Below are 22,746 nucleotides of genomic sequence, written 5' to 3'. Positions count from 1 at the left end.
CTGTAATTGGATATCTGAGACAGTATTAATGACTTGGAGGGTGTCACGTCCTGACCAGTAAAAGGGGTTGTTTATTATTGTAGTTTGGTCAGGGCGTGGCAGGGGGTGTTTGTTTTATGTGTTTCGGGGTTTTTTGGTTAATGTTCTATGTTGGTATATTTCAATGTTCGTTCTAGTTTTTCTATTTCTATGTTTAGTTAATTGGGTTGACCTTCAATTGGAGGCAGCTGTTCCTCGTTGCCTCTATTTGAAGGTCCTATTTAGTAGGGGTGTTTTCTATGGGTTTTTGTGGGTAGTTGTTCCATGTGTAGCTGTGTGCCTTACAGGACTGTTTCTCGTCGTTGTTTTTGTTTAAGTGTTTATTTTGGTTTTCTTCTAAATAAAGAAGATGAGCATACACATTCCCGCTGCGTTTTGGTCCCATCCTTACGACGAATGTGACAGAACTACCCACCACCAACGGACCAAGCAGCAGAGGAAGGAGCAGCAGAGGGATTTAGAGTCATGGACATGGGAGGAAATTTTGGACGGGGCAGGACCTTGGCACTAGGCTGGGGAGTACCGGCGACCTAAGGAGGAGCTGGAGGCAGCCAAGGCGGAGCGGCGTCATTATGAGGCATTATACGCGCAGATTGGCAAGTGTGAGAGGCAGCCCCAATAAAACATTTTGGGGGGGCACACGGGAAGAGTGGCTAGGTCAGGTAATAGACCTAAGCCAACTCCCCATGCTTATTATGGGGAGCAGCGGATCATGAGAGCGCCTGTCTATGCGGAAGTGCGCACGATCTCGCCCATGCGCACGCACAGTCCGGTACGAGCGATTCCAGCCCCTCGCAAGTGCCGTGCTAGAGTGGGCATCCAGCCAGGTAGGAGTATGCCTGCGCAGTACATCTGGCCACCAGTACGTCTCCTAGGCCCAGGCTACCCTGCGCCTGCTCTACGCATGGCAGCCATCAGGCCTCTGCACAGCCCAGTTCGCCCTGTGCCAGCACTCTGCCCGTGCAGGGCTACTGTGACTACCCAGCCAGGACGAGTGGTGCAGGCTGTGCACTCCAGACCTCCAGTGCGTGTTCATGGCCCGGTGCACCCTGTTCCTGCTCCTCGCACTAGCCCTGAGGTGCGTGTCTCTAGTCTGGCGCCTCCAAAGCCAGCACCACGGACCAGGCCTCCAGTGCGTCAGCCCAGTCCAGTACGTCTTGTTCCCGCTCCTCGCACTAGCCTTGGGGTGCGTGTCTCCAGTCTGGTAACTCCAGTACCAGCCCCACGCACTAGGCCTCCAGTGCATCAGCCCAGTCCAGTTCGTCCTGCTCCTGCTCCTCGCACTAGCCCTGTGGTGCGTGAAAATAGTCTGGCGCCTCCAAAGCCAGCCCCACGCATCAGGCCTTCAGTGCGCAGTCCCCGTCCAGAGATTCCGACAACAGTACCCCGTCCAGAGCTTCCGACGACAGTCCCCCGTCTAGAGCTTCCGAGAATAGTGCCCCGCCTAGAGCTTCCGGCGACAGTGCCCCGTCTAGAGCTTCCGGCAACAGTGCCCCGTCCAGTGCTTCCGGTGACATCCTACAGTCCGGAACCGACAGAGATGGCCCACAGTCCGGAATCGACAGAGACGGCCCACATTCCGGAACCGTCAGAGGCGGCTGTGACGACCCTCCCACTCTGTCTGCTGTATTTTCTCTCTTTGCTCTTGTTCCTTATTAGGATGCTGGTGGGCGGAGTTGGAAGGGTCGTCAGCTAGATGGGAAACACCTGGGCTCGGGTGTGTCCCAGGATAAAGGCACCTCTTCCACAGTCATTGGGGAGACTCTCTCCACACAGACACCTTGTTGATTTTGGTTGTGTAGTTTTGTGGCTTTTTGGTTATTTGCTTTGGCACCTTTCAACACCCTGCATTATTACATTCAAGTATGCAAAACACTCACTTACACTACTGATTACTGATTACACATACCACTGTTAATTACTTAGTTACTTTATTTAATAAATATATATTTTTGTTAACCCTTGTCTCCACGTTGTCTCCCTTTTGTTGCGAACTCTGAGCCGGTTCGTAACAAGTGGGGGCTCATCCGGGATCTTGAACTTGTGTTTGGGAGAAAACGTGGAGGTATGTTAAATTGAGGTGCTTGGTTTGTTAGTTTGAGTTTGGTGCTCAGTACTGGTTGCCTTTGTTGGTTTGGTTTGTGTGCTGCGTTGGAGAGAGTACATTGGTTAGTTTCCAGGTCCTGCCTAGCCTGAAAACGCTTGTTCTACTCGCTGTGGTAACATTGGTCTGAGGTGAGTACAATCAGCTGTGTACCTCGGTGGGAGATTTGGATAGGGTAGTGAAACTTACTACCTGGAGCTATAGCCTTTTTCCCCTGATAGGCTTAGCGACGTGTTTCATTTTGGAATACGTTGGGCATTGTTAATGTTTGTTGTTTTTGTGTGGTGTCTGTGGACTGAGCAGTTGTCTCGGGGGCACATCCGTGGCTTGGTGGAATCTACCAGCGTGCCTAGGGGTTACTTCCTTTGCCAGCGGGCTACAGTGCATAATTACCCACCGCAAATCTGCATGAAGACTAGGGTTGAGTTATTGTAGGTTTTGGGGAAGCTCCATATCTCATCTCTTTTCTGTGGTGCCCGGTGTGATTGTATTTTCTCTTGTTGTGGTCTGGTGTGCTCAGCATGAATCGTTGGAGTGACTATGAACCGTTGGAGTGACTATGAACCGTTGGAGTGACTATGAACCGTTGGAGTGACTATGAACCGTTGGAGTGACTATGAACCGTTGGAGTGACTATGAACCGTTGGAGTGACTATGAACCGTTGGAGTGACTATGAACCGTTGGAGTGACTATGAACCGTTGGAGTGACTATGAACCGTTGGGAAATGACTGAACCGTTGAGAAGTGACTATGAACCGTTGGGAGATGTTGTTTGTAGCTGATACGGTCTCGTGTGCCCTGTTCCTGAGTGTTATGTGACTGACCATTGTTTGGTTTTGTCATGTTCTAACTTTCCTGTCTGTTCCCTCCTGGTCTTGTGTTCTCCTTTCCTCTTAAATGTTGCTTCCTGTGCGCAAAGGTTGCTGAGGTCTGGGGAGAAGGAGGTTGGCTGGGGCAAGTGGAAGGTGAACATGTAACCTCTCGTAAATTTGGGACGCAGAGGCCTGTGTCAATTTGGGACGCAGAGGCCTGTGTCAATTTGGGACGCAGAGGCCTGTGTCAATTTGGGACGCAGAGGCCTGTGTCAATTTGGGACGCAGAGGCCTGTGTCAATTTGGGACGCAGAGGCCTGTGTCAATTTGGGACGCAGAGGCTGGTACGTTGTTCCGGGGCCCTTGTTGGTCCCCGGTTTTATGGGGGGGTGTGTGACGACCCTCCCACTCTGTCTGCTGTATTTTCTCTCTTTGCTCTTGTTCCTTATTAGGATGCTGGTGGGCGGAGTTGGAAGGGTCGTCAGCTAGATGGGAAACACCTGGGCTCGGGTGTGTCCCAGGATAAAGGCACCTCTTCCACAGTCATTGGGGAGACTCTCTCCACACAGACACCTTGTTGATTTTGGTTGTGTAGTTTTGTGGCTTTTTGGTTATTTGCTTTGGCACCTTTCAACACCCTGCATTATTACATTCAAGTATGCAAAACACTCACTTACACTACTGATTACTGATTACACATACCACTGTTAATTACTTAGTTACTTTATTTAATAAATATATATTTTTGTTAACCCTTGTCTCCACGTTGTCTCCCTTTTGTTGCGAACTCTGAGCCGGTTCGTAACACGGCCCACAGTCCGGAGCCTGCAGAGACGGCCCACAGTTCGGAGCCTGCAGAGACGGCCCATAGTCCGGAGCCGGCGCAGCCAGAGTCGCCCTACAGTCCGGAACCGGCGCAGCCAGAGTCGCCCTACAGTCCGGGACCGGCGCAGCCAGAGTCGCCCTCCAGTCCGGAACCGGCGCAGCCAGAGTCGCCCTCCAGTCCGGAACCGGCGCAGCCAGAGTCGCCCTCCAGTCCGGAACCGGCGCAGCCAGAGTCGCCCTCCAGTCCGGAACTGGCGCAGCCAGAGTCGCCCTCCAGTCCGGAGCTCCCAGAGTCACCCTCCAGTCCGGAGCTCCCAGAGTCGCCCTCCAGTCCGAGGTCTCCAGCGATGCGCAGCAGCCCGAGGTCTCCAGTGACGCGCCTTAGCCCTGAGCCTTCAACTAAGGCCAGAGCCTGAGCCACCTCCATAGCGGAGGATTGGGGAGGGAGGGGGGTGAAGCACAAGAACCGTCGGTGACGGTGGCCACCCTCCCTTCCCTCCCTTTAGTTTGGGATTATTTTTGTTTTGGGGTTTATTTTTGTGTTTTTTGTTTGAGGTGCATCCGGGTCCTGCACCTTTTGGGGGAGGGGGGGGGGTACTGTCACGTCCTGACCAGTAAAAGGGGTTGTTTGTTATTGTAGTTTGGTCAGGGCGTGGCAGGGGTGTTTGTTTTATGTGTTTCGGGGTTTATTGGTTCAATGCCTGATCTGCTCTTCTAATCAATGGGGTAGCTACATTCCATTATAACTGGATACATTCCATTATAATTGGATACATTCCAATATAACTGGATACATTCCATTATAACTGGATACATTCCAATATGACTGGATACATTCCATTATAACTGGATACATTCCATTATAACTGGATACATTCCATTATGACTGGATACATTCCATTATAACTGGACACATTCCAAAATAACTGGACACATTCCATTATAACTGGATACATTCCAAAATAACTGGACACATTCCATTATAACTGGATACATTCCATTATGACTGGATACATTCCAAAATAACTGGACACATTCCATTATAACTGGATACATTCCATTATGACTGGATACATTCCAAAATAACTGGATACTTTCCATTATAACTGGATACATTCCATTATGACCGGATACATTCCATTATGACTGGATACATTCCATTATAACTGGATACATTCCAAAATAACTGGACACATTCCATTATAACTGGATACATTCCATTATGACCGGATACATTCCATTATAACTTGATACATTCCAAAATAACTGGATACATTCCATTATGACCGGATACATTCCATTATAACTGGATACATTCCATTATAACTGGATACATTCCAAAATAACTGGATACAATCCATTATGACCGGATACATTCCATTATGACCGGATACATTCCATTATAACTGGATTCATTCCATTATAACTGGATACATTCCATTATAACTGGATACATTCCATTATAAGTGGATACATTCCAAAATAACTGGATACTGGATAAGAGCGTCTGCTAAATGACTTAAATGTAAATGTAAATGTACATTCCATTATAACTGGATACATTCCATTACAACTGGATACATTCCATTGTAACTGGATACATTCCATTATAACTCTATACATTTCTTTATAACTGTATACATTCCATTATAACTGTACACATTCCAAAATAACTGGATACATTCCACTATGACCGGATACATTCACTTATAACTGGATACATTCCATTTTAACTGGATACATTCCATTATAACTGGATATATTCCATTATAACTGGATGCATTCCATTATAACCGTTTACATTCCATTATAACTGTATACATTCCATTATAACTGGACAAAATAACTGGATACATTCCACTATGACCGGATACATTCCATTATAGCTGGATACATTCCATTATAACTGGATACATTCCATTATAACTGGATACATTCCATTATGACTGGATACATTCCAAAATAACTGGACACATTCCATTATAACTGGATACATTCCATTATAACTGGATACATTCCAAAATAACTGGACACATTCCATTATAACTGGATACATTCCATTATAACTGGATACATTCCATTATGACTGGATACATTCCATTATAACTGGATACATTCCATTATGACTGGATACATTCCAAAATAACTGGACACATTCCATTATAACTGGATACATTCCATTATGACTAGATACATTCCAAAATAACTGGACACATTCCATTATAACTGGATACATTCCATTATAACTGGACAAAATAACTGGATACATTCCACTATGACCGGATACATTCCATTATAGCTGGATACATTCCATTATAACTGCATACATTCCATTATAACTGGACACATTCCATTGTAACTGGATACATTCCATTATAACTGGATACATTCCATTATAACTGGATACATTCCATTATAACTGGATACATTCCAAAATAACTGGATACATTCCAAAATAACTGGATACATTCCATTATAACTGGATACATTCCAAAATAACTGGACACATTCCATTATAACTGGATACATTCCATTATAACTGGACAAAATAACTGGATACATTCCACTATGACCGGATGCATTCCATTATAGCTGGATACATTCCATTATAACTGGATACATTCCATTATAACTGGATACATTCCATTATGACTGGATACATTCCATTATGACTGGATACATTCCATTATAACTGGATACATTCCATTATAACTGGATACATTCCATTATGACTGGATACATTCCAAAATAACTGGATACATTCCATTATGACTGGATACATTCCATTATAACTGGATACATTCCATTATGACTGGATACATTCCATTTTAACTGGACACATTCCATTGTAACTGGATACATTCCATTATAACTGGATACATTCCATTATAACTGGATACATTCCATTATAACTGGATACATTCCATTATGACTGGATACATTCCATTATAACTGGATACATTCCATTATAACTGGATACATTCCATTATGACTGGATACATTCCATTATAACTGGATACAAATCAAATCAAAGTTTATTTGTCACGTACACTTAATTCAACAGTAGACCTTACAGTGAAATGCTTACTTACAGGCTCTAACCAATTGTGCAAAAAAAGGTATTAGGTGAACAATAGGTAGGTAAAGAAATTAAACAACAGTAAAAAGACAGGCTATATACAGTAGCGAGGCTATAAAAGTAGCGAGGCTACATACAGACACATGTTAGTCAGGCTGATTGAGGTAGTATGTACATGTAGATATGGTTAAAGTGACTATGCATATATGATGAACAGAGAGTAGCAGTAGCGTACAGGGGAAGACCTGGGTAGAGGTCTGTTGTGTGTAACCGATGTGAAATGACTAGTTAGTTAGCGGTGGTGCGCGCTAATAGCATTTCAATCAGTGACGTCACTCGCTCTGAGACTTGAAGTAGGGTTTCCCCTTGCGTTGCAAGGGCCGCGGCTTTTGTGGCGCGATGGGTAACGATGCTTCGTGGGGTGTCAGTTGTTGATGTGTGCAAGGGTCCCTGGTTCGAGCCCAGGTTGGGGCGAAGAGGGACGGAACCTACACTGTTACATGCGGAACGTAACAGTCTAAATGTGGAGGAGGAAGTTTGTCACTTAATGGTAATCCTGCTACCAGCTCCGATTCGCTCCGATACGATACAGGAACGATACGTTTTGGTTTGAAACAATTTGGTGCAATTCGGTTTGATTAGAGAATGAATCGATGGAATTCATTTCAAACATTTGTTGCATAAACACATTCACTTTCCATTCTGAATTAAAATCTGCTGCTGATGGAGCTCATGACCTGGGCCTCTGAGCTGGATCTGTCTGTGTGTGTGTGTGTGTGTGTGTGTGTGTGTGTGTGTGTGTGTGTGTGTGTGTGTGTGTGTGTGTGTGTGTGTGTGTGTGTGTGTGTGTGTGTGTGTGTGTGTGTGTGTGTGTGTGTGTGTGTGTGTGTGTGTGTGTGTGTGTGTGTAAATGATGTATAACTATGGTGTATACTGTGTAGGCAGCTGCTTTGAGCCATAAAGGACACGAGGCATCTACCACCCCACTACCACTGTCATATTAGGGGTGGCCATGTAGCCTATGTTTTTGTCCCTCCACTTTGGTTCTGGAATCACCATTAACCACTAATTAACTTGTCATATTTTAAAATGGTGTTTGAGCTAGTAATGCATCAATATGTATTGTTTACAAATTAGCTATGACATAGCCAACGAATAAATAGCACAATTTTGTATTTCCCCCATCACAAAATCTAATGGTTTTGACCGTTTGGATGTTTTAATGAGAATATTTTCTCCTCCGTTTTGGCCATGCAGTGTGCCTCGCAGAAGTGATTCCTTGTTATGAAATTATCAACTTTACCGTGCATATCTAAAAATGACCACATGCACTGATTGTTAAAAGCAGAACTACCAAAACTAGTGCTGATGGGAACCTAAAAATTGATTGTAAGCCCCGTTCAGCAGGTGTTGTCAGGTGAAAGTTGTGTCTTCAGTAGCTTACTTTTATTTGGTTAAAACACCATTTTCAACAGCACATAGAAAGCAATAACCTAGCAAATCACATAGGTTGTCATTCAACTAGTAAAGCCTAATATCGAGCAAGACATTTTAGCATTTGAATGCTGAAGGTGCCAGGCAGATGTGCTAGATCCGGAATAGGCCTCCTACCTCGCATTGGTCAGTGCGCGAAGCTGGGCACAGTGTGCAGTTTGACTAGACTAGCCTAGTGATATTCCCTAGTGTTATTCGGCATGCAAAATACTGAGCTAATCGGATCTAGGAAACTATGAATTTTCCGATTTGCTAACTGGTTGTACTGTAGTTATACACTTGCCACGTTCAACCAGTTAGCAAGTGAGACTTTTCTGGGTTTCCTAGTTCTGACTAGAACGTGAACGCGCGTCAGTTGTCACAAAAATTAGGTATTTTCAGAAGGTATAAAAAGTTGGCCTAATATGAGCAAAACATTTTAGTAAATCTGCGATTCGTAACATTTTAATACATTTTCTGACCTAACATGCATAGGTCAGAAAATTTATTCAAACGTTATGAATCACCAATTCATTTAAAATGTTTTGCTAATTTCGATCGGTTTGGGGTCCGAGGAACGATGCAATTCTATCTTAAACATGTGTATCGGTAAATCGGTATCGCTAATTGTGCACCATTAGCAAGTGAACCACCTGTATGCCACCAGTACCACCTGCATATAGCCTTGCTACTGTTATTTTTTACATTTTCTTTCTTCTTTACATCTATTGTTTACCTAATACCTATTTTTTACTTAAAAACTGCACTGTTGGTTAAGGGCTTGCAAGTAAGCATTTCACTGCAAGTGTCCCTGCTAATTTCACACACCTCTTTTTACATAAACCTATACGCTGTTAGAAGGGACATAAAAAGGTATAGTTCAAATCAAATCAAAGTTTATTTATCATGTGCACCCTGTTGTATTTGATTTGAACTATACCTTTTTATGTTCCTTCTAACAGCGTATAGGTTTATGTAAAAAGAGGTGTGTGAAATTAGCAGTGTTAAAATCTCAGTGGAGGCAGTAAGAGTTACTTGAGGGAGACCATTACTTCCATATGTTATTATTGTTTGTTTATGTTCATGGGCAGTGATGGCAGCGTGTCAGTCCTGTTTTTCAAATCTCTCAGCAAGAGCAGATTCATCTGGACATGGGCCAAAGATTGACTCCGTGATCACCCAGAATAGCCTTGTTCAGTGTGGTGCACATGAACAGGCATGTGTGTGTGTGTGTGCGTGTGTGTGCAACTTGTGTGTGTGCTTGTATTCCTGTATGTACATGCATGTATTCCTGTGTGTGTGTGACGTGAGATCTGTTCTGTTTCTCTCCACCCGCCGTGGGCCTCCCCAAGCAGGCCAGATGGATGGTCTCACCCAGTGTCAGGGAGGTGACAGCTGCCTGACCAGGACCCTCCTGTCCTGGCCCTGCCTGGGTCTGGATCCTGTCCTCTGACAGCCCCTGACAGGCTCTTTGACATGGGACACACCACGCCAGCCTCACCGCTCTCTCCCCTCTTCTCTCCTCGATCTACCCCCTATCTTCCCTCTCTCTTCTCCCCTTCTCCGCCCTCTCCCCCTCCCTCCTCTCCCCTCTGCCTTCCCCCTCTCCCTCTCCCCTTACCCAGAATGCCTGCTTTATGGAATCCCAGGTTTGCTGGAAATCAATGATGTCACACAGAGCCCCTTTAATGAAATGTGAGGCACATCCTTACTCCATGACGTTTGTGGTGGCTGTGAGTGCCATGCAATAAGTATTCACCCCACTGATGACTGATTGATTAACCTGTTCAATGACAATTAATGTTTTCATTAAAGATGAAAGAGACTAATAATTGTCTTACAACATACTCTGTATGCTAGGGTGTGGGTGTGGTTGTGTGCGTGTGTTTCAGTGTGTCTAAAGTTAAAGTCTAACGTCAGCCTTCCTTTTTTGTTTCCGATAACCTGATAATAACTGTACGGTGTCAGACTTATAAACTTTTATTTGCCGTTGGTCTAACTGGTTCGGAAGGGTTAGCAAAGGAATCGGAGCTGTTACTTCTCCCTTTCTCTTTAACACCACCTTTCCCCCTCTCCCCTTCTCTCTATCTCTCTTTCTCTCTCATCTTCTCTCTCGCTCTCTTTTTCTCTCTTCCCTTCTCGCGCTCGCTCTTTCTCTCTCCCTATCTCTCTCGTTCTTTCTTCTCTCTCTCTCTTTCGCTCTCTATATATCTCTCTCCCCTTCTCTCTCTCCCACTCTATCCCATTCTCTCTCTCCCACTCTATCCCCTTCTATCCATCTGTCTTTCTTTCTCCCCTTCCCCCTCTCTCCCCTTCTTTCTCTCTCTCTTTCTCTCTCTCATTCTCTCTCTCCCCCTCTCTCTTCTCTCTAAGTGCTGTAAACATTACAGAGCTCTCATTAGAGTGACTAGGGGTGCTGCTGGGGCAGGTGCTGTGCAGTCTGCAGTAACATGGGGTGCTGTGGTACGGTGCTGGGACTGTGTAATGTGTGAGTCACATTACACAGGTAGTCTGCAGTCTGCAGGGCTCCACTGGGGAGGAGGGGGGGAGGAAGAGAGGAGGACAGAGACTGGCCTGGTATAGAGCTGTGTTAATGAGAGAAATCTCTCCATGGGGATGGCGAGATGGAGCGATGATGGGGAGAACACACACAGTGCCACTCCAGAGACGGCTGTCTCAACCTACCATAGGTAATCCACTAAATGAAAAGCAGACTGCATGTTAGCCATTGTTGCACCGAGGGGGACAAGAAGTATGTATGGTAGTTTACTGTGGAATATTTCAAAACAGCTCTTATGCTGTGCTCTGATTTCAGGGGATATTCCAGACAGACACTCCTCCACTGGCTTGATTTCTTACCTGCGGCTCCTTGAATAGAGAATGATACATTACTGGAAGTTGCATACAGCTACTGCTTCAGACCACAGGCTTTATACATAAAGGGAACACTTAAACAACACATCCTAGATCTGAATGAAAGAAAAAAATGTATTAAATACTTTTTTCTTTACATAGTTGAATGTGCTGACAACAAAATCACACAAAAATAATCAATGGAAATCCAATTTATCAACCCATGGAGGTCTGGATTTGGAGTCACACTCAAAATTAAAGTGGAAAACCACACTACAGGCTGATCCAACTTTGATGTAATGTCCTTAAAACAAGTCAAAATGAGGCTCAGTAGTGTGTGTGGCCTCCACGTGCCTGTATGACCTCCCTACAACGCCTGGGCATGCTCCTGATGAGGTGGCGGATGGTCTCCTGAGGGATCTCCTCCCAGACCTGGACTAAAGCATCCGCCAACTCCTGGACAGTCTGTGGTGCAACATAGCGTTGGTGGATGGAGCGAGACATGATGTCCCAGATGTGCTCAATTGGATTCAGGTCTGGGGAACAGGCGGGCCAGTCCATAGCATCAAGCCTTCCTCTTGCAGGAACTGCTGACACACTCCAGCCACATGAGGTCTAGCATTGTCTTGCATTAGGAGGAACCCAGGGCCAACCGCACCAGCATATGGTCTCACAAGGTGTCTGAGGATCTCATCTCGGTACCTAATGGCAGTCAGGCTACCTCTGGCTAGCACATGGAGGGCTGTGCGTTCCCCCAAAGAAATGCCACCCCACACCATGACTGACCCACCGCCAAACCGGTCATGCTGGAGGATGTTGCAGGCAGCAGAACGTTCTCCACGGCGTCTCCAGACTCTGTCACGTCTGTCACATGTGCTCAGTGTGAACCTGCTTTCATCCGTGAAGAGCACAGGGCGCCAGTGGCGAATTTGCCAATCTTGGTGTTCTCTGGCAAATGCCAAACGTCCTGCATGGTGTTGGGCTGTAAGCACAACCCCCACCTGTGGACGTCGGGCCCTCATACCACCCTCATGGAGTCTGTTTCTGACCGTTTGAGCAGACACATGCACATTTGTGGCCTGCTGGAGGTCATTTTGCAGGGCTCTGGCAGTGCTCCTCCTGCTCCTCCTTGCACAAAGGCGGAGGTAGCGGTCCTGCTGCTGGGTTGTTGCCCTCCTACGGCCTCCTCCACGTCTCCTGATGTACTGGCCTGTCTCCTGGTAGCGCCTCCATGCACTACGCTGACAGACACAGCAAACCTTCTTGCCACAGCTTGCATTGATGTGCCATCCTGGATGAGCTGCACTACCTGAGCCACTTGTGTGGGTTGTAGACTCCGTCTCATGCTACTACTAGAGTGAAAGCACCGCCAGCATTCAAAAGTGACCAAAACATCAGCCAGGAAGCATAGGAACTGAGAAGTGGTCTGTGGTCTCCACCTGCAGAACCACTCCTTTATTGGGGGTGTCTTTCTTATTGCCTATAATTTCCACCTGTTGTCTATTCCATTTGCACAACAGCATGTGAAATGTATTGTCAATCAGTGTTGCTTCCTAAGTGGGCAGTTTGATTTCACAGAAGTGTGATTGACTTGGAGTTACATTGTGTTGTTTAAGTGTTCCCTTTATTTTTTTGAGCAGTATATATGATGTTTATTCATTTGGGATTCTTGTCCTCAAGCATCATTCTCTCTTTCAGGACACCAGCATCACTAGTGAGTACATCTGGGACACATTATTACATTCTAACCGAGTTGATAAAGACTCGATAAAGTCCATTTAGGACCTGGTTAGCCCACCTGCTGAATTGATGTGGAACATTGAGAATAATCTGTGTGAATAATCTCAGTTCAGGCATTGCTTTGTGATGAGCAAGAAACCACAGATTGTCCCTGGAAGTGCTCTGTCATCTCCCTTCCAAACCTCCTAGGCCCATAGGCCTCCATCAGCCATTAACATCAATCTGTACCCAATAGCCTTTCCAGATGTTCTTCTCCCTTGTATTTCATTTAATCCAACACCTCTTCAGGCCACTGTCCAGCCATAAATCAGAGGCTTGCTGCTGGAGGAGGGAGGGAGAGAGGATGTGGCTGGATACACGCTGACTTCATGAGCTCAGTGTGGACATCTTCAGGACACCAGAGAAGCTATTAGCTGTTACCTTTACCCCAGAGGTTACATTTACCCCAGAGGCCGTCAAGCCTCTTAAAGTGTTTAGTATGCCCTGTACTGCCCCACCTCAAAACCATGTGGACTGTGAGGTTTTATGAGAACTATACTGAACAAAAATATAAACGCAACATGCAACAATTTAAAAGGTTTTACTGACTTACTGTTCAACAATTGAATAAAAATCAATTCATTAGGCCCTAATCTATGGATTTCACGTGACTGGGCAGGGGTGGAGCTATTTGTGGGCCTGATAGGGCTTAGGCCTAACCACTTGGGAGCCAGGCCCACCCACTGGGGAGCCAAGGCCCAGCCAATCAGAATAAGTTTTTCCCCACAAAAGGGTGTTATTATAGACAGAAATACTTCTCAAAACTGCACATTTTAGTGGACTTTTATTGACCCTAGCACAAGGGGCACCTGTGCAATGACAGATGGATGGATTATCTTAGCTTGTCACGTCCTGACCAGTAAAGGAGTTATTTGTTATTATAGTTTGGTCAGGACGTGGCAGGGGGTATTTGTTTTATATGGTTTGGGGTGTGTGTGTATGTAGAGGGGTGTTTGATTTATGTATTCCGGGGTTTTGGTCATTGTTCTATGTTTGTATATTTCTATGTCTGTTCTAGGGTGTTTAGATCTGTGTTTAGGTAATTGGGATTGGGGCCTTCAATTGGAGGCAGCTGTCTATCGTTGCCTCTGATTGAAGGTCCTATAATTAGGAATGTGTTTGTCATGGGAATTGTGGGAGGTTGTTCTTTGTACTGCTGTGAGCCTACAAGACTGTTAGTTTATTGTTTTGTTTATTAGTCGTGTTCACAATAAAAGTTAAAATGAGCACTCAACCTGCTGCGCCTTGGTCCATTCACTACAACGACCGTTATATAGCTAAAGAGAAATTATCACTAACTGAGATGTAAACAAATTTGTGCACAACATTTGAGAGAAATATGCTTTTTGTGCGAATGGAACATTTCATATTTTATTTAAGCTCATTAAACATGGAACCAACACTTTACATGTTGAGTTTATATTTTTGTTCAGAATAGTTTGTTTTATGGTCAGTCGCGAGTTACTGAGTGGTGTTGAATGCAGTTCACAGATCCATTAGTTGCAGATCTCAACAGCACACATTTTTGTTGTAGCCTCGGACAAACTCTCTTGCTTCAACTTAACGAGGGCTTGATGGGTAGTTGACAAGTTGAATCGGGTGTGCTTATCCAGGGCTACAATACAAATGTGTACTGGTGGTTGGGAGTACTGTTGGGGGTACTGGTGGTTGGGAGAACTTTTGGGGGGTACTGTTAGGGGTACTGGTGGTTGGGAGTACTGGTGGGGGCACTGGTGCGGTTGCTGTTGATGGTGCTGTTTGGGTACTGTTGGGGGTACTGTCGGGAGTACTGGTTGGGAGAACTGTTGGGGGTACTGGTGGTTGGGAGAACTGTTGGGGGTACTGGTGGTTGGGAGAACTGTTGGGGGGTACTGGTGGTTGGGAGAACTGTTGGGGGGTACTGGTGGTTGGGAGTAATGTTGGGGGGTACTGTTGGGGTACTGGTGGTTGGGAGAACTGTTGGGGGGTACTGTGGGGGTACTGGTGGTTGGGAGTACTGTTGGGGGGTAGGTACTGTTGGGGGTACTGGTGGTTGGGAGAACTGTTGGGGGGTACTGGTGGTTGGGAGTACTGTTGGGGGGTACTGTTGGGGTACTGGTGGTTGGGAGAACTGTTGGGGGGTACTGGTGGTTGGGAGTAATGTTGGGGGGTACTCTTTGGATACTGGTGGTTGGGAGAACTGTTGGGGGGTACTGTGGGGGTACTGGTGGTTGGGAGTACTGTTGGGGGGTAGGTACTGTTGGGGGTACTGGTGGTTGGGAGAACTGTTGGGGGGTACTGGTGGTTGGGAGTACTGTTGGGGGGTACTGTTGGGGTACTGGTGGTTGGGAGAACTGTTGGGGGGTACTGTGGGGGTACTGGTGGTTGGGAGTACTGTTGGGGGGTAGGTACTGTTGGGGGTAATGGTGGTTGGGAGTAATGTTGGGGGTACTGGTGTTTGGGAGTACTGTTGGGGGGTAGGTACTGTTGGGGGTACTGGTGGTTGGGAGTACTGTTGGGGGGTAGGTACTGTTGGGGGTACTGGTGGTTGGGAGAACTGTTGGGGGGTACTGGTGTTTGGGAGTACTGTTGGGGGTAGGTACTGTTGGGGTACTGGTGGTTAGGAGAACTGTTGGGGGTACTGGTGTTTGGGAGTACTGTTGGGGGTAGGTACTGTTGGGGGTACTGGTGGTTGGGAGTACTGTTGGGGGTGCTGATATTTGTGATATTTCAATAAAATAACAAATATGTGTAAAAATAGTTTTTTTTATCAAAGAATGAATAATGCTGCAACCACTTTAATCCTCCTTCCATTACCCACAAATATAGCTATTATCATACGATGTCCTTGAAGATCCTGCCATGACTCTCCCTGACATGCCCAACTTCTAGACAGTTATTCCTCATCAGTCCTTCCTCTCTGAGTTCCTCAAGGTCATCTAGTCCTATGGGAAATCATAGCACTCTAAATCTATCACCTTTGTAAAGGCACGATCCCTCAAAGTCCCCCTTTTTTTATTTTATAAACATTTATTGGTAGGTCTGTGCTCTTTCAATGTGCAATCCATCTGCTCTTGGGCTTAGTTTTATCAAATCCATACCTGCACTGGCAAGATTATTTCACTTCACGAGGAGAATGAGTGATTCGGTGTTGGCCTGTGGTTTATCTTTTTAGAATATATTTTTAATTGCCTTAGATATCTTAATGACATGAGAGATTTGACAGGGCACAAAAAATCATGCAGACAGCTATTTTTTTTAGACGCTCCAGCTCTGCTCTCCAAGCTGGTATTAATCATCAACTCAACAAAAGATCTGTGATAAACTTTTGCTATGGATGCAAAAGTGTATGATGCATTTCTCACAGACTGTTAGACATTCCCCACATAGCTCCCCACCCTCGATATGTGGCGTGTTCAAGTCCATATGTGACTGGTAGAGTGTTCAAGTCCATATGTGGCTGGTGGAGTGTTTAAGTCCATATGTGGCTGGTGGAGTGTTCAAGTCCATATGTCGTTGGTGGAGTGGTCAAGTCCATATGTGGCTGGTGGAGTGTTCCAGTCCATATGTGGCTGGCGGAGTGTTCAAGTCCATATGTAGCTGGTGAAGTGTTCAAGTCCATATATAGCTGGTGGGGTGTTCAATTCCATATGTGAGTGTTCAAGTCCATATGTGGCTGGTGGAGTGTTCAAGTCAATATGTGACTGGTGGAGTGTTCAAGTCCATATGTGGCTGGTGGAGTGTTCAAGCAAGTCCATATGTGGCTGGTGGACTGTTCAAGTCCATATGTGACAGCTGGAGTGTTCAAGTCCATATGTGGCTGGTGGAGTGCTCAAGTCCATATGTGGCCGGTGGAGTGTTCAAGCAAGTCCATATGTGACTGGGCGAGTATTTATGACCACAAGTTCTACTCCCACATAAAGGCCTTCCATACGTGTCATTCTGCTTGTTGCTCAGTCTGTAAGCATGTCAATTGACTATACACAGAAGATAGGCATGTCTGTGGGTTTTCCTGGTCAGGTCCTGTGGACAGGAAAAACTAAGCCCATACCACAGTATGCCTATAAAACATGGTGGGCCTACTGTCTTTGGCTAACAGTGTGTCCCAAATAGTCTTTCCATGACTCCTTTCCTTTTTGACCTTTGACCTGAGAAGACTTGGAAGATGAAAGTAGTGGTCATGAATGAAAGAACAATATATGGACAAAGCCAGTATGTTCCAGGTCCTGTCCAATGAGTCAGTGGCATTGACCTTGCGTTAGAACCCACAGTGTCTCGACAACGTTGGCAGTAGAGTAATGCTACTCCACTGACACCTCCTGAGCTCTTACCTCCTCCAGCCTTCACAACAAAGCCTCCAGAGCAGCTGCTCTGAACCGACTGTCAGAAGACCATCCCTTTATTTATTCTAAACAAATTGCTTGCACATGTTCCTATGCTGCCTTGCCCTCAAGGTTAAAGCACTTTCCGCTCGTAACTGTGCCTGAGAAAGGATGGAGAGACAGAGGAATGTATGGATGGAGAAAGGGATGAAGAGAGACAGTCAGCAGACTGGTAGATCGGCTCTCTGCCGTGGAGGCTACAGTGGTGGCTCTTGTTTCCCATCGACATCTAAACACCTCCACAAAGTATGAGCAACACTTATGCAGTTCTACTAAGTAATATATATATATATATATATATATATATATATATTTAACTTCTTAAGGCTAGGGGGCAGTATTTGGAAGTTTGGATGTCTGACGTGCACAAAGTAAACTGCCTGTTGCTCAGGCCTAGAAGCTAGGATATGCATATAATTGGTAGCACTGGATAGAAAACACTCTGAAGTTTCTAAAACTGTTAACTTCTTCGGGCTAGGGGGCAGTATTCGGAAGTTTGGATGAATGAGGTGCCCAAAGTAAACTGCCTGTTACTCAGGCCCAGAAGCTAGGATATGCATATAATTGGTAGTATTGGATAGACACTCTAAAGTTTCCAAAACTGTTAAAATAATGTCTGTGAGTATAAAAGAACTGATATGGCAGGCGAAAACACGAGGACAAACCATCCAGAATAATTTATTTTCCCAGCTCACCACTGATTACAATGGCTGGGAATGGGAAGACCTCCCAGATTGCAGTTCCGAGGGCTTCCACTAGATGTCAACAGTCTTTAGAAAGAGTTTCAGGCTTGTTTTTCAAAAAATTAGCTAGAATTTGTAGTTTTTCTAAGTGGCTCCCATTTTGTCTGTAGTGTTTGTTGCGAGTTCCGCTGAGGGCTTGCACTTTGTTATTTATCTCCGGTAATGATCTCCGGTATTCTCCGTCTTAAATTTTATCGTTTATTTACATATTAGGGTACCTGAGGATTGATTAGGAACGTTGTTTGATACGTTTGGAAGAAGTTTATTGGTAACTTACGGGATTCATTTGTATGCATTTTGAACGAGGGAAACCGGTGGATTACTGAGTCAAGCACGCCAATGAAACGTACTTTTTTGGGAAATAAAGAAGGACTTTATCGAACAAAAGAACCATTTGTTATGTAGCTGGGACGCTTGTGATTGTAACCAGATGAAGATCTTCAAAGGTAAGTGATTTATTTTATCGCTATTTCTGACGTTCGTGACGCCTCTGCTGTCCTCAGATAATCGCATGATGTGCTTTCGCCGTAAAGCCTTTTCTAAATCTGACAAAGCGGCTGGATTAACAAGAAGTTAGACAGGATTAGTTAGACAAAGCCGTGTTAGACAGGATTACCTACACATACTAACCAGCTCAAATAGGCAGAAGTGTGCTATATGGCAGGCCAATCTGAACTCATCTCTCGGCATGTCCAGTTCACTCATTATCTCAGCCAATCATGGCTAGCGGGAAGGTTACTGGCTTTTTCTGTGGCTAAACCAAGTAGGCTCGTAATTTAACAATTTTATTCGTATTTACAAATGGGATAAACGGTTTTTATTGAGGCATTTCAGAAGGCATTTCTGCACAAAAATGCATTTTGATTAAAAAAAGAAAGATTACGTTCAAATGTCTCTCGTGTGAAGTAGTGACCCGTGACATACACCTAGTTTCCTGAAACGGGTCACATTTGCACAAGTTGTGCTGTTCGGAGACCATGGGAAGTCTTAGGCGTGATGTGTTTAGTTATGTCTGTCACACCCTGATCTGTTTCACCTGTCTTTGTGTTTGTCTCCACTCCCCTCCAGGTGTCGCCCATCTTCCTCATCATCCCCAGTGTATTTATACCTGTGTTTTTCTGTTGCCAGTTCGTCTTGTCTTGTCAGGTTTTACCAGCGTGTTTTCTGATAGTTCTGATAGTTCTGATAGTACGAACTGGCCATGACTGACCCAGCAGACTCCCGTAATCTCCTAGCTTACGCAAGTGTCCCGAGAACCCCACTTACCTCCTCCTCCGGAGCACTACGCTGGAGATACTGGAACCTGCCAAGCTTTTCTCTCCCAGTACTCCCTCATTTTAGAGCTGCAGCCTTCTTCGTTCCCCTCGAACTGCTCGAGGATAGCGTACATCATAACGCTGATGTCCGGGAGGACACTCGCCTGTGGGAGCAACAGTCTGCTCACTGACGCAGTCGGGAGGAGTTCGTGGAGGAAGTTTGGAAGGTGTTTGATTCTCCGTTGTCCGGGAGAGAGGCTGCTCGTAAGCTGCTCAAGCTACGTCAAGACTCCCGTAGCGTGGCAGACTATGAGGTGGATTTTTGCACATTGGCGGCTGAGAGTGCCTGGAACCCAGAAGCATTGTTCGACATGTTCCTTCACGGATTATTGGAGGTGATCAAAGATGAGCTTGCAGCCTGGGAGCTGCTAAAGGACCTTGACTCCCTCATAGCCTTGACCATCTGGATCGATGGGCGGCTTCGAGAACGTAGAAGGGAGAGGGAATCTGTGCCCTGTCACCCTCGCTCAACTTCGATGCCCACCTCGCCTCTGAAGAATCCTGGAGACCCCCGAAGTCTACATGTTCGAGTGAATCCGACGTCACCTGAGTTCTCTCGGGAATCACCGAGGGCTGCCGTCTCGAGCCCTGCATCTTGTCAGAGCTTTCTATATTGTGGAGCTATGGGACATTTTGTGGCTACCAGCCCATTAAAATTGCATAAAGGAGTTCTGTATCTATAATTCTTAAAATAATTGTTATGTATTTTGGGAACGTTAATCGTGAGTAATTTAGTAAATTCACCGGAAGTTTGCGGTGGGTATGCTAGTTCTGAACATCACAATGTAAAAAGCAGTTTTTTTTATATAAATATGAACCTGATTGAACAAAACATGCATGTATTGTATAACATAATGTCCTAGGAGTGTCATCTGATGAAGATCATCAAAGGTTAGTGCTGCATTTAGCTGTGGTTTTGGTTTTTGTGACATATATGCTTGCTTTGAAAATGGCTGTGTGATTATTTTTGGCAGGGTACTCTCCAGACATAATCTAATGTTTTGCTTTCGCTGTAAAGCCTTTTTGAAATCGGACAATGTGGTTAGATTAATGAGAGTCGTGTCTTTAAAATGGTGTAAAATAGTCATATGTTTGAGAAATTGAAGTTATAGCATTTTTGAAGTACTTTTATTTCACGCCAGGCGATTCCACTTGCTGTTGACTAGGGTGGGACGCAAACGTCCCACGTTGCCCAGGGAGGTTAAAAGGAGGGCTCTTAACCGCAGCTTGTTACCTGTAAAAAAGACACCTGTCCACAGAAGTAATCAATCAATCAGATTCCAAACTCTCCACCATGGCCAAGACCAAAGAGCTCTCCAAAGATGTCAGGGACAAGATTGTAGACCTACACAAGGCTGGAATGAGCTACAAAACCATCGCCAAGCAGCTTGGTGAGAAGGTGACAACATTTGGTGCGATTATTCGCAGATGGAAGAAACACAAAAGAACTGTCAATATCCCTCGGCAATGATCATGAGAACGGTGAGGAATCAGCCCAGAACTACACGGGACGATCTATGATCTCAAGGCAGCTGGGACCATAGTCACCAAGAAAACAATTGGAAACACACTACGCCGTGAAGGACTAAAATTCTGCAGCGCCCGTAAGATCCCCCTCCTCAAGAATACATATACATGCCCATCTGAAGTCTGCCAATGAACATCTGAATGACTCAGAGGACAACTGGTGAAAGTGTTGTGGTCAGATGAGACCAAAATGGCTCTTTGGCATCAACTCAACTCGCCGTGTTTGGAGGAGGAGGAATGCTGCCTATGACCCCAAGAACACCATCTCCACCATCCAACATGGAGGTGGAAACATTATGCTTTGGGGGTGTTTTTCTGCTAAGCGGACAGGACAACTTCACCGCATCAAAGGGACGATGGACGGGGCCATGTACCGTCAAATCTTGGGTGAGAACCTCCGTCCCTCAGCCAGGGCATTACAAATGGGTCGTGGATGGGTATTCCAGCATGACAATGACCCAAAACACACGGCCAAGGCAACAAAGGAGTGGCTCAAGAAGAAGCACATTAACCTCTATGGGCAAGCGTCCCACCCCTGGTACACCCTATCAACAGCAGGTGAAATATCAAGGGCGCCAAATTTGAAAAAAATTAAATGTCAAAATTCAAATTTCTCAAACATACAACTATCTTACACCCTTTGAAAGATAAACATCTCCTTAATCTAACCACGTTGTCCAATTTCAAAAAGGCTTTACGGCGAAAGCATAAAGTTAGATTATGTTAGGACAGTACATTGAAATAGCGGTGTATAATGTTTTGTCAATGCAAAGACAGGCGTCACCAAAAGCAGAAAAACAGCTAAAATTATGCACTAACGTTTGACAATCTACATCAGATGACACTTCTAGGACATTATGTTAGACAATACATGCATTTTTTGTTCTATCAAGTTCATATTTATATCCAAAAACAACGTTTTACTATGGCGTTGATGTTGAGGAAATATTTTCCCTCCAATACCGCCAGTCAATCAGCACAACAAATTAAATAATTACTATTCGAAAACATTGGTAAAATATTATATTGTCATTCAAAGAGGTATAGATTAACATCTCGTGAACGCAACCGCATTGCCAGATTTAAAAATAACTTTACTGGGAAATCACACTTTGCAATAATCTGAGTACTGCGCCCAGAAAAATAGGCTTTGCGATACAGACTAGGCGCCATCTTGGAGTCATCTAAAATCAAAAATACTATGTAAATAATCCCTTACCTTTGATTATCTTCATCAGAAGGTACTTCCAGGAATCCCAGGTCCATAACAAATGTAGTTTTGTTCGAAAAAGCTCATCATTTATGTCCAAAAAGCTCCGTGTTGTTAGCGCGTCCTGTAGGCTACTCAAAAACATGAACGACGCCCGCCGGACTTGTCTTCATCAAAGAGGGAAAAATTATATTTACGTTCATTCAAACATGTCAAACGTTGTATAACATAAATCATTAGGGCCTTTTTCAATCAGAACTTCAATAATATTCAAGGCGGACGATTGCATTCTCTTTTAAAACGTATTGGAACGAGAGTACCCAAACATGCACTCGTGCGCCAGAGTAGTATTGGCCATCCGCTTATGACCAACGTTCCAAGTCTCTTGTTTGGTCAGTTTTCACAGTAGAAGACTCAAACCACTTTGTAAAGACTGGTGACATCTAGTGGATGGCGTAGGAAGTGCTCAATGATTAATACGTCCCTGTGTGTTTCAATGGCATAGGCTTAAAAGTAATTCAACACATCAGATATCCACATCCTGTCAGAATTTGTCTCAGGGTTTTGACTGCCATATGAGTTCTGTTATACTTACAGACACCATTCAAACAGTTTTAGAAAATT

At 45.0% G+C, this 22,746-nt stretch overlaps 1 protein-coding gene across 1 annotated transcript; it reads right to left on the bottom strand.

Annotated features, from left to right (window-relative positions):
- Window positions 1-14,658: 14,658 nt before the first annotated feature.
- Window positions 14,659-19,979, bottom strand: LOC115160531 (extensin-like). The gene is made up of 2 exons (XM_029710697.1): window positions 19,870-19,979; window positions 14,659-15,355 (listed from the first exon to the last, which is right to left on the bottom strand). Exons 1-2 carry the CDS (start codon window positions 19,977-19,979, stop codon window positions 14,659-14,661), a joined length of 807 nt encoding a protein of 268 aa, XP_029566557.1.
- Between the last annotated feature and the right edge of the window lie 2,767 nt (window positions 19,980-22,746).

Source organism: Salmo trutta, chromosome 24 (genome assembly GCF_901001165.1).
Source record: "Salmo trutta chromosome 24, fSalTru1.1, whole genome shotgun sequence".
In the NCBI taxonomy this organism is placed as follows: Eukaryota; Metazoa; Chordata; class Actinopteri; order Salmoniformes; family Salmonidae; genus Salmo; species Salmo trutta.
Note: the sequence above shows the minus strand (reverse complement) of the source record. Positions and strands in the feature narration are given on the sequence as shown.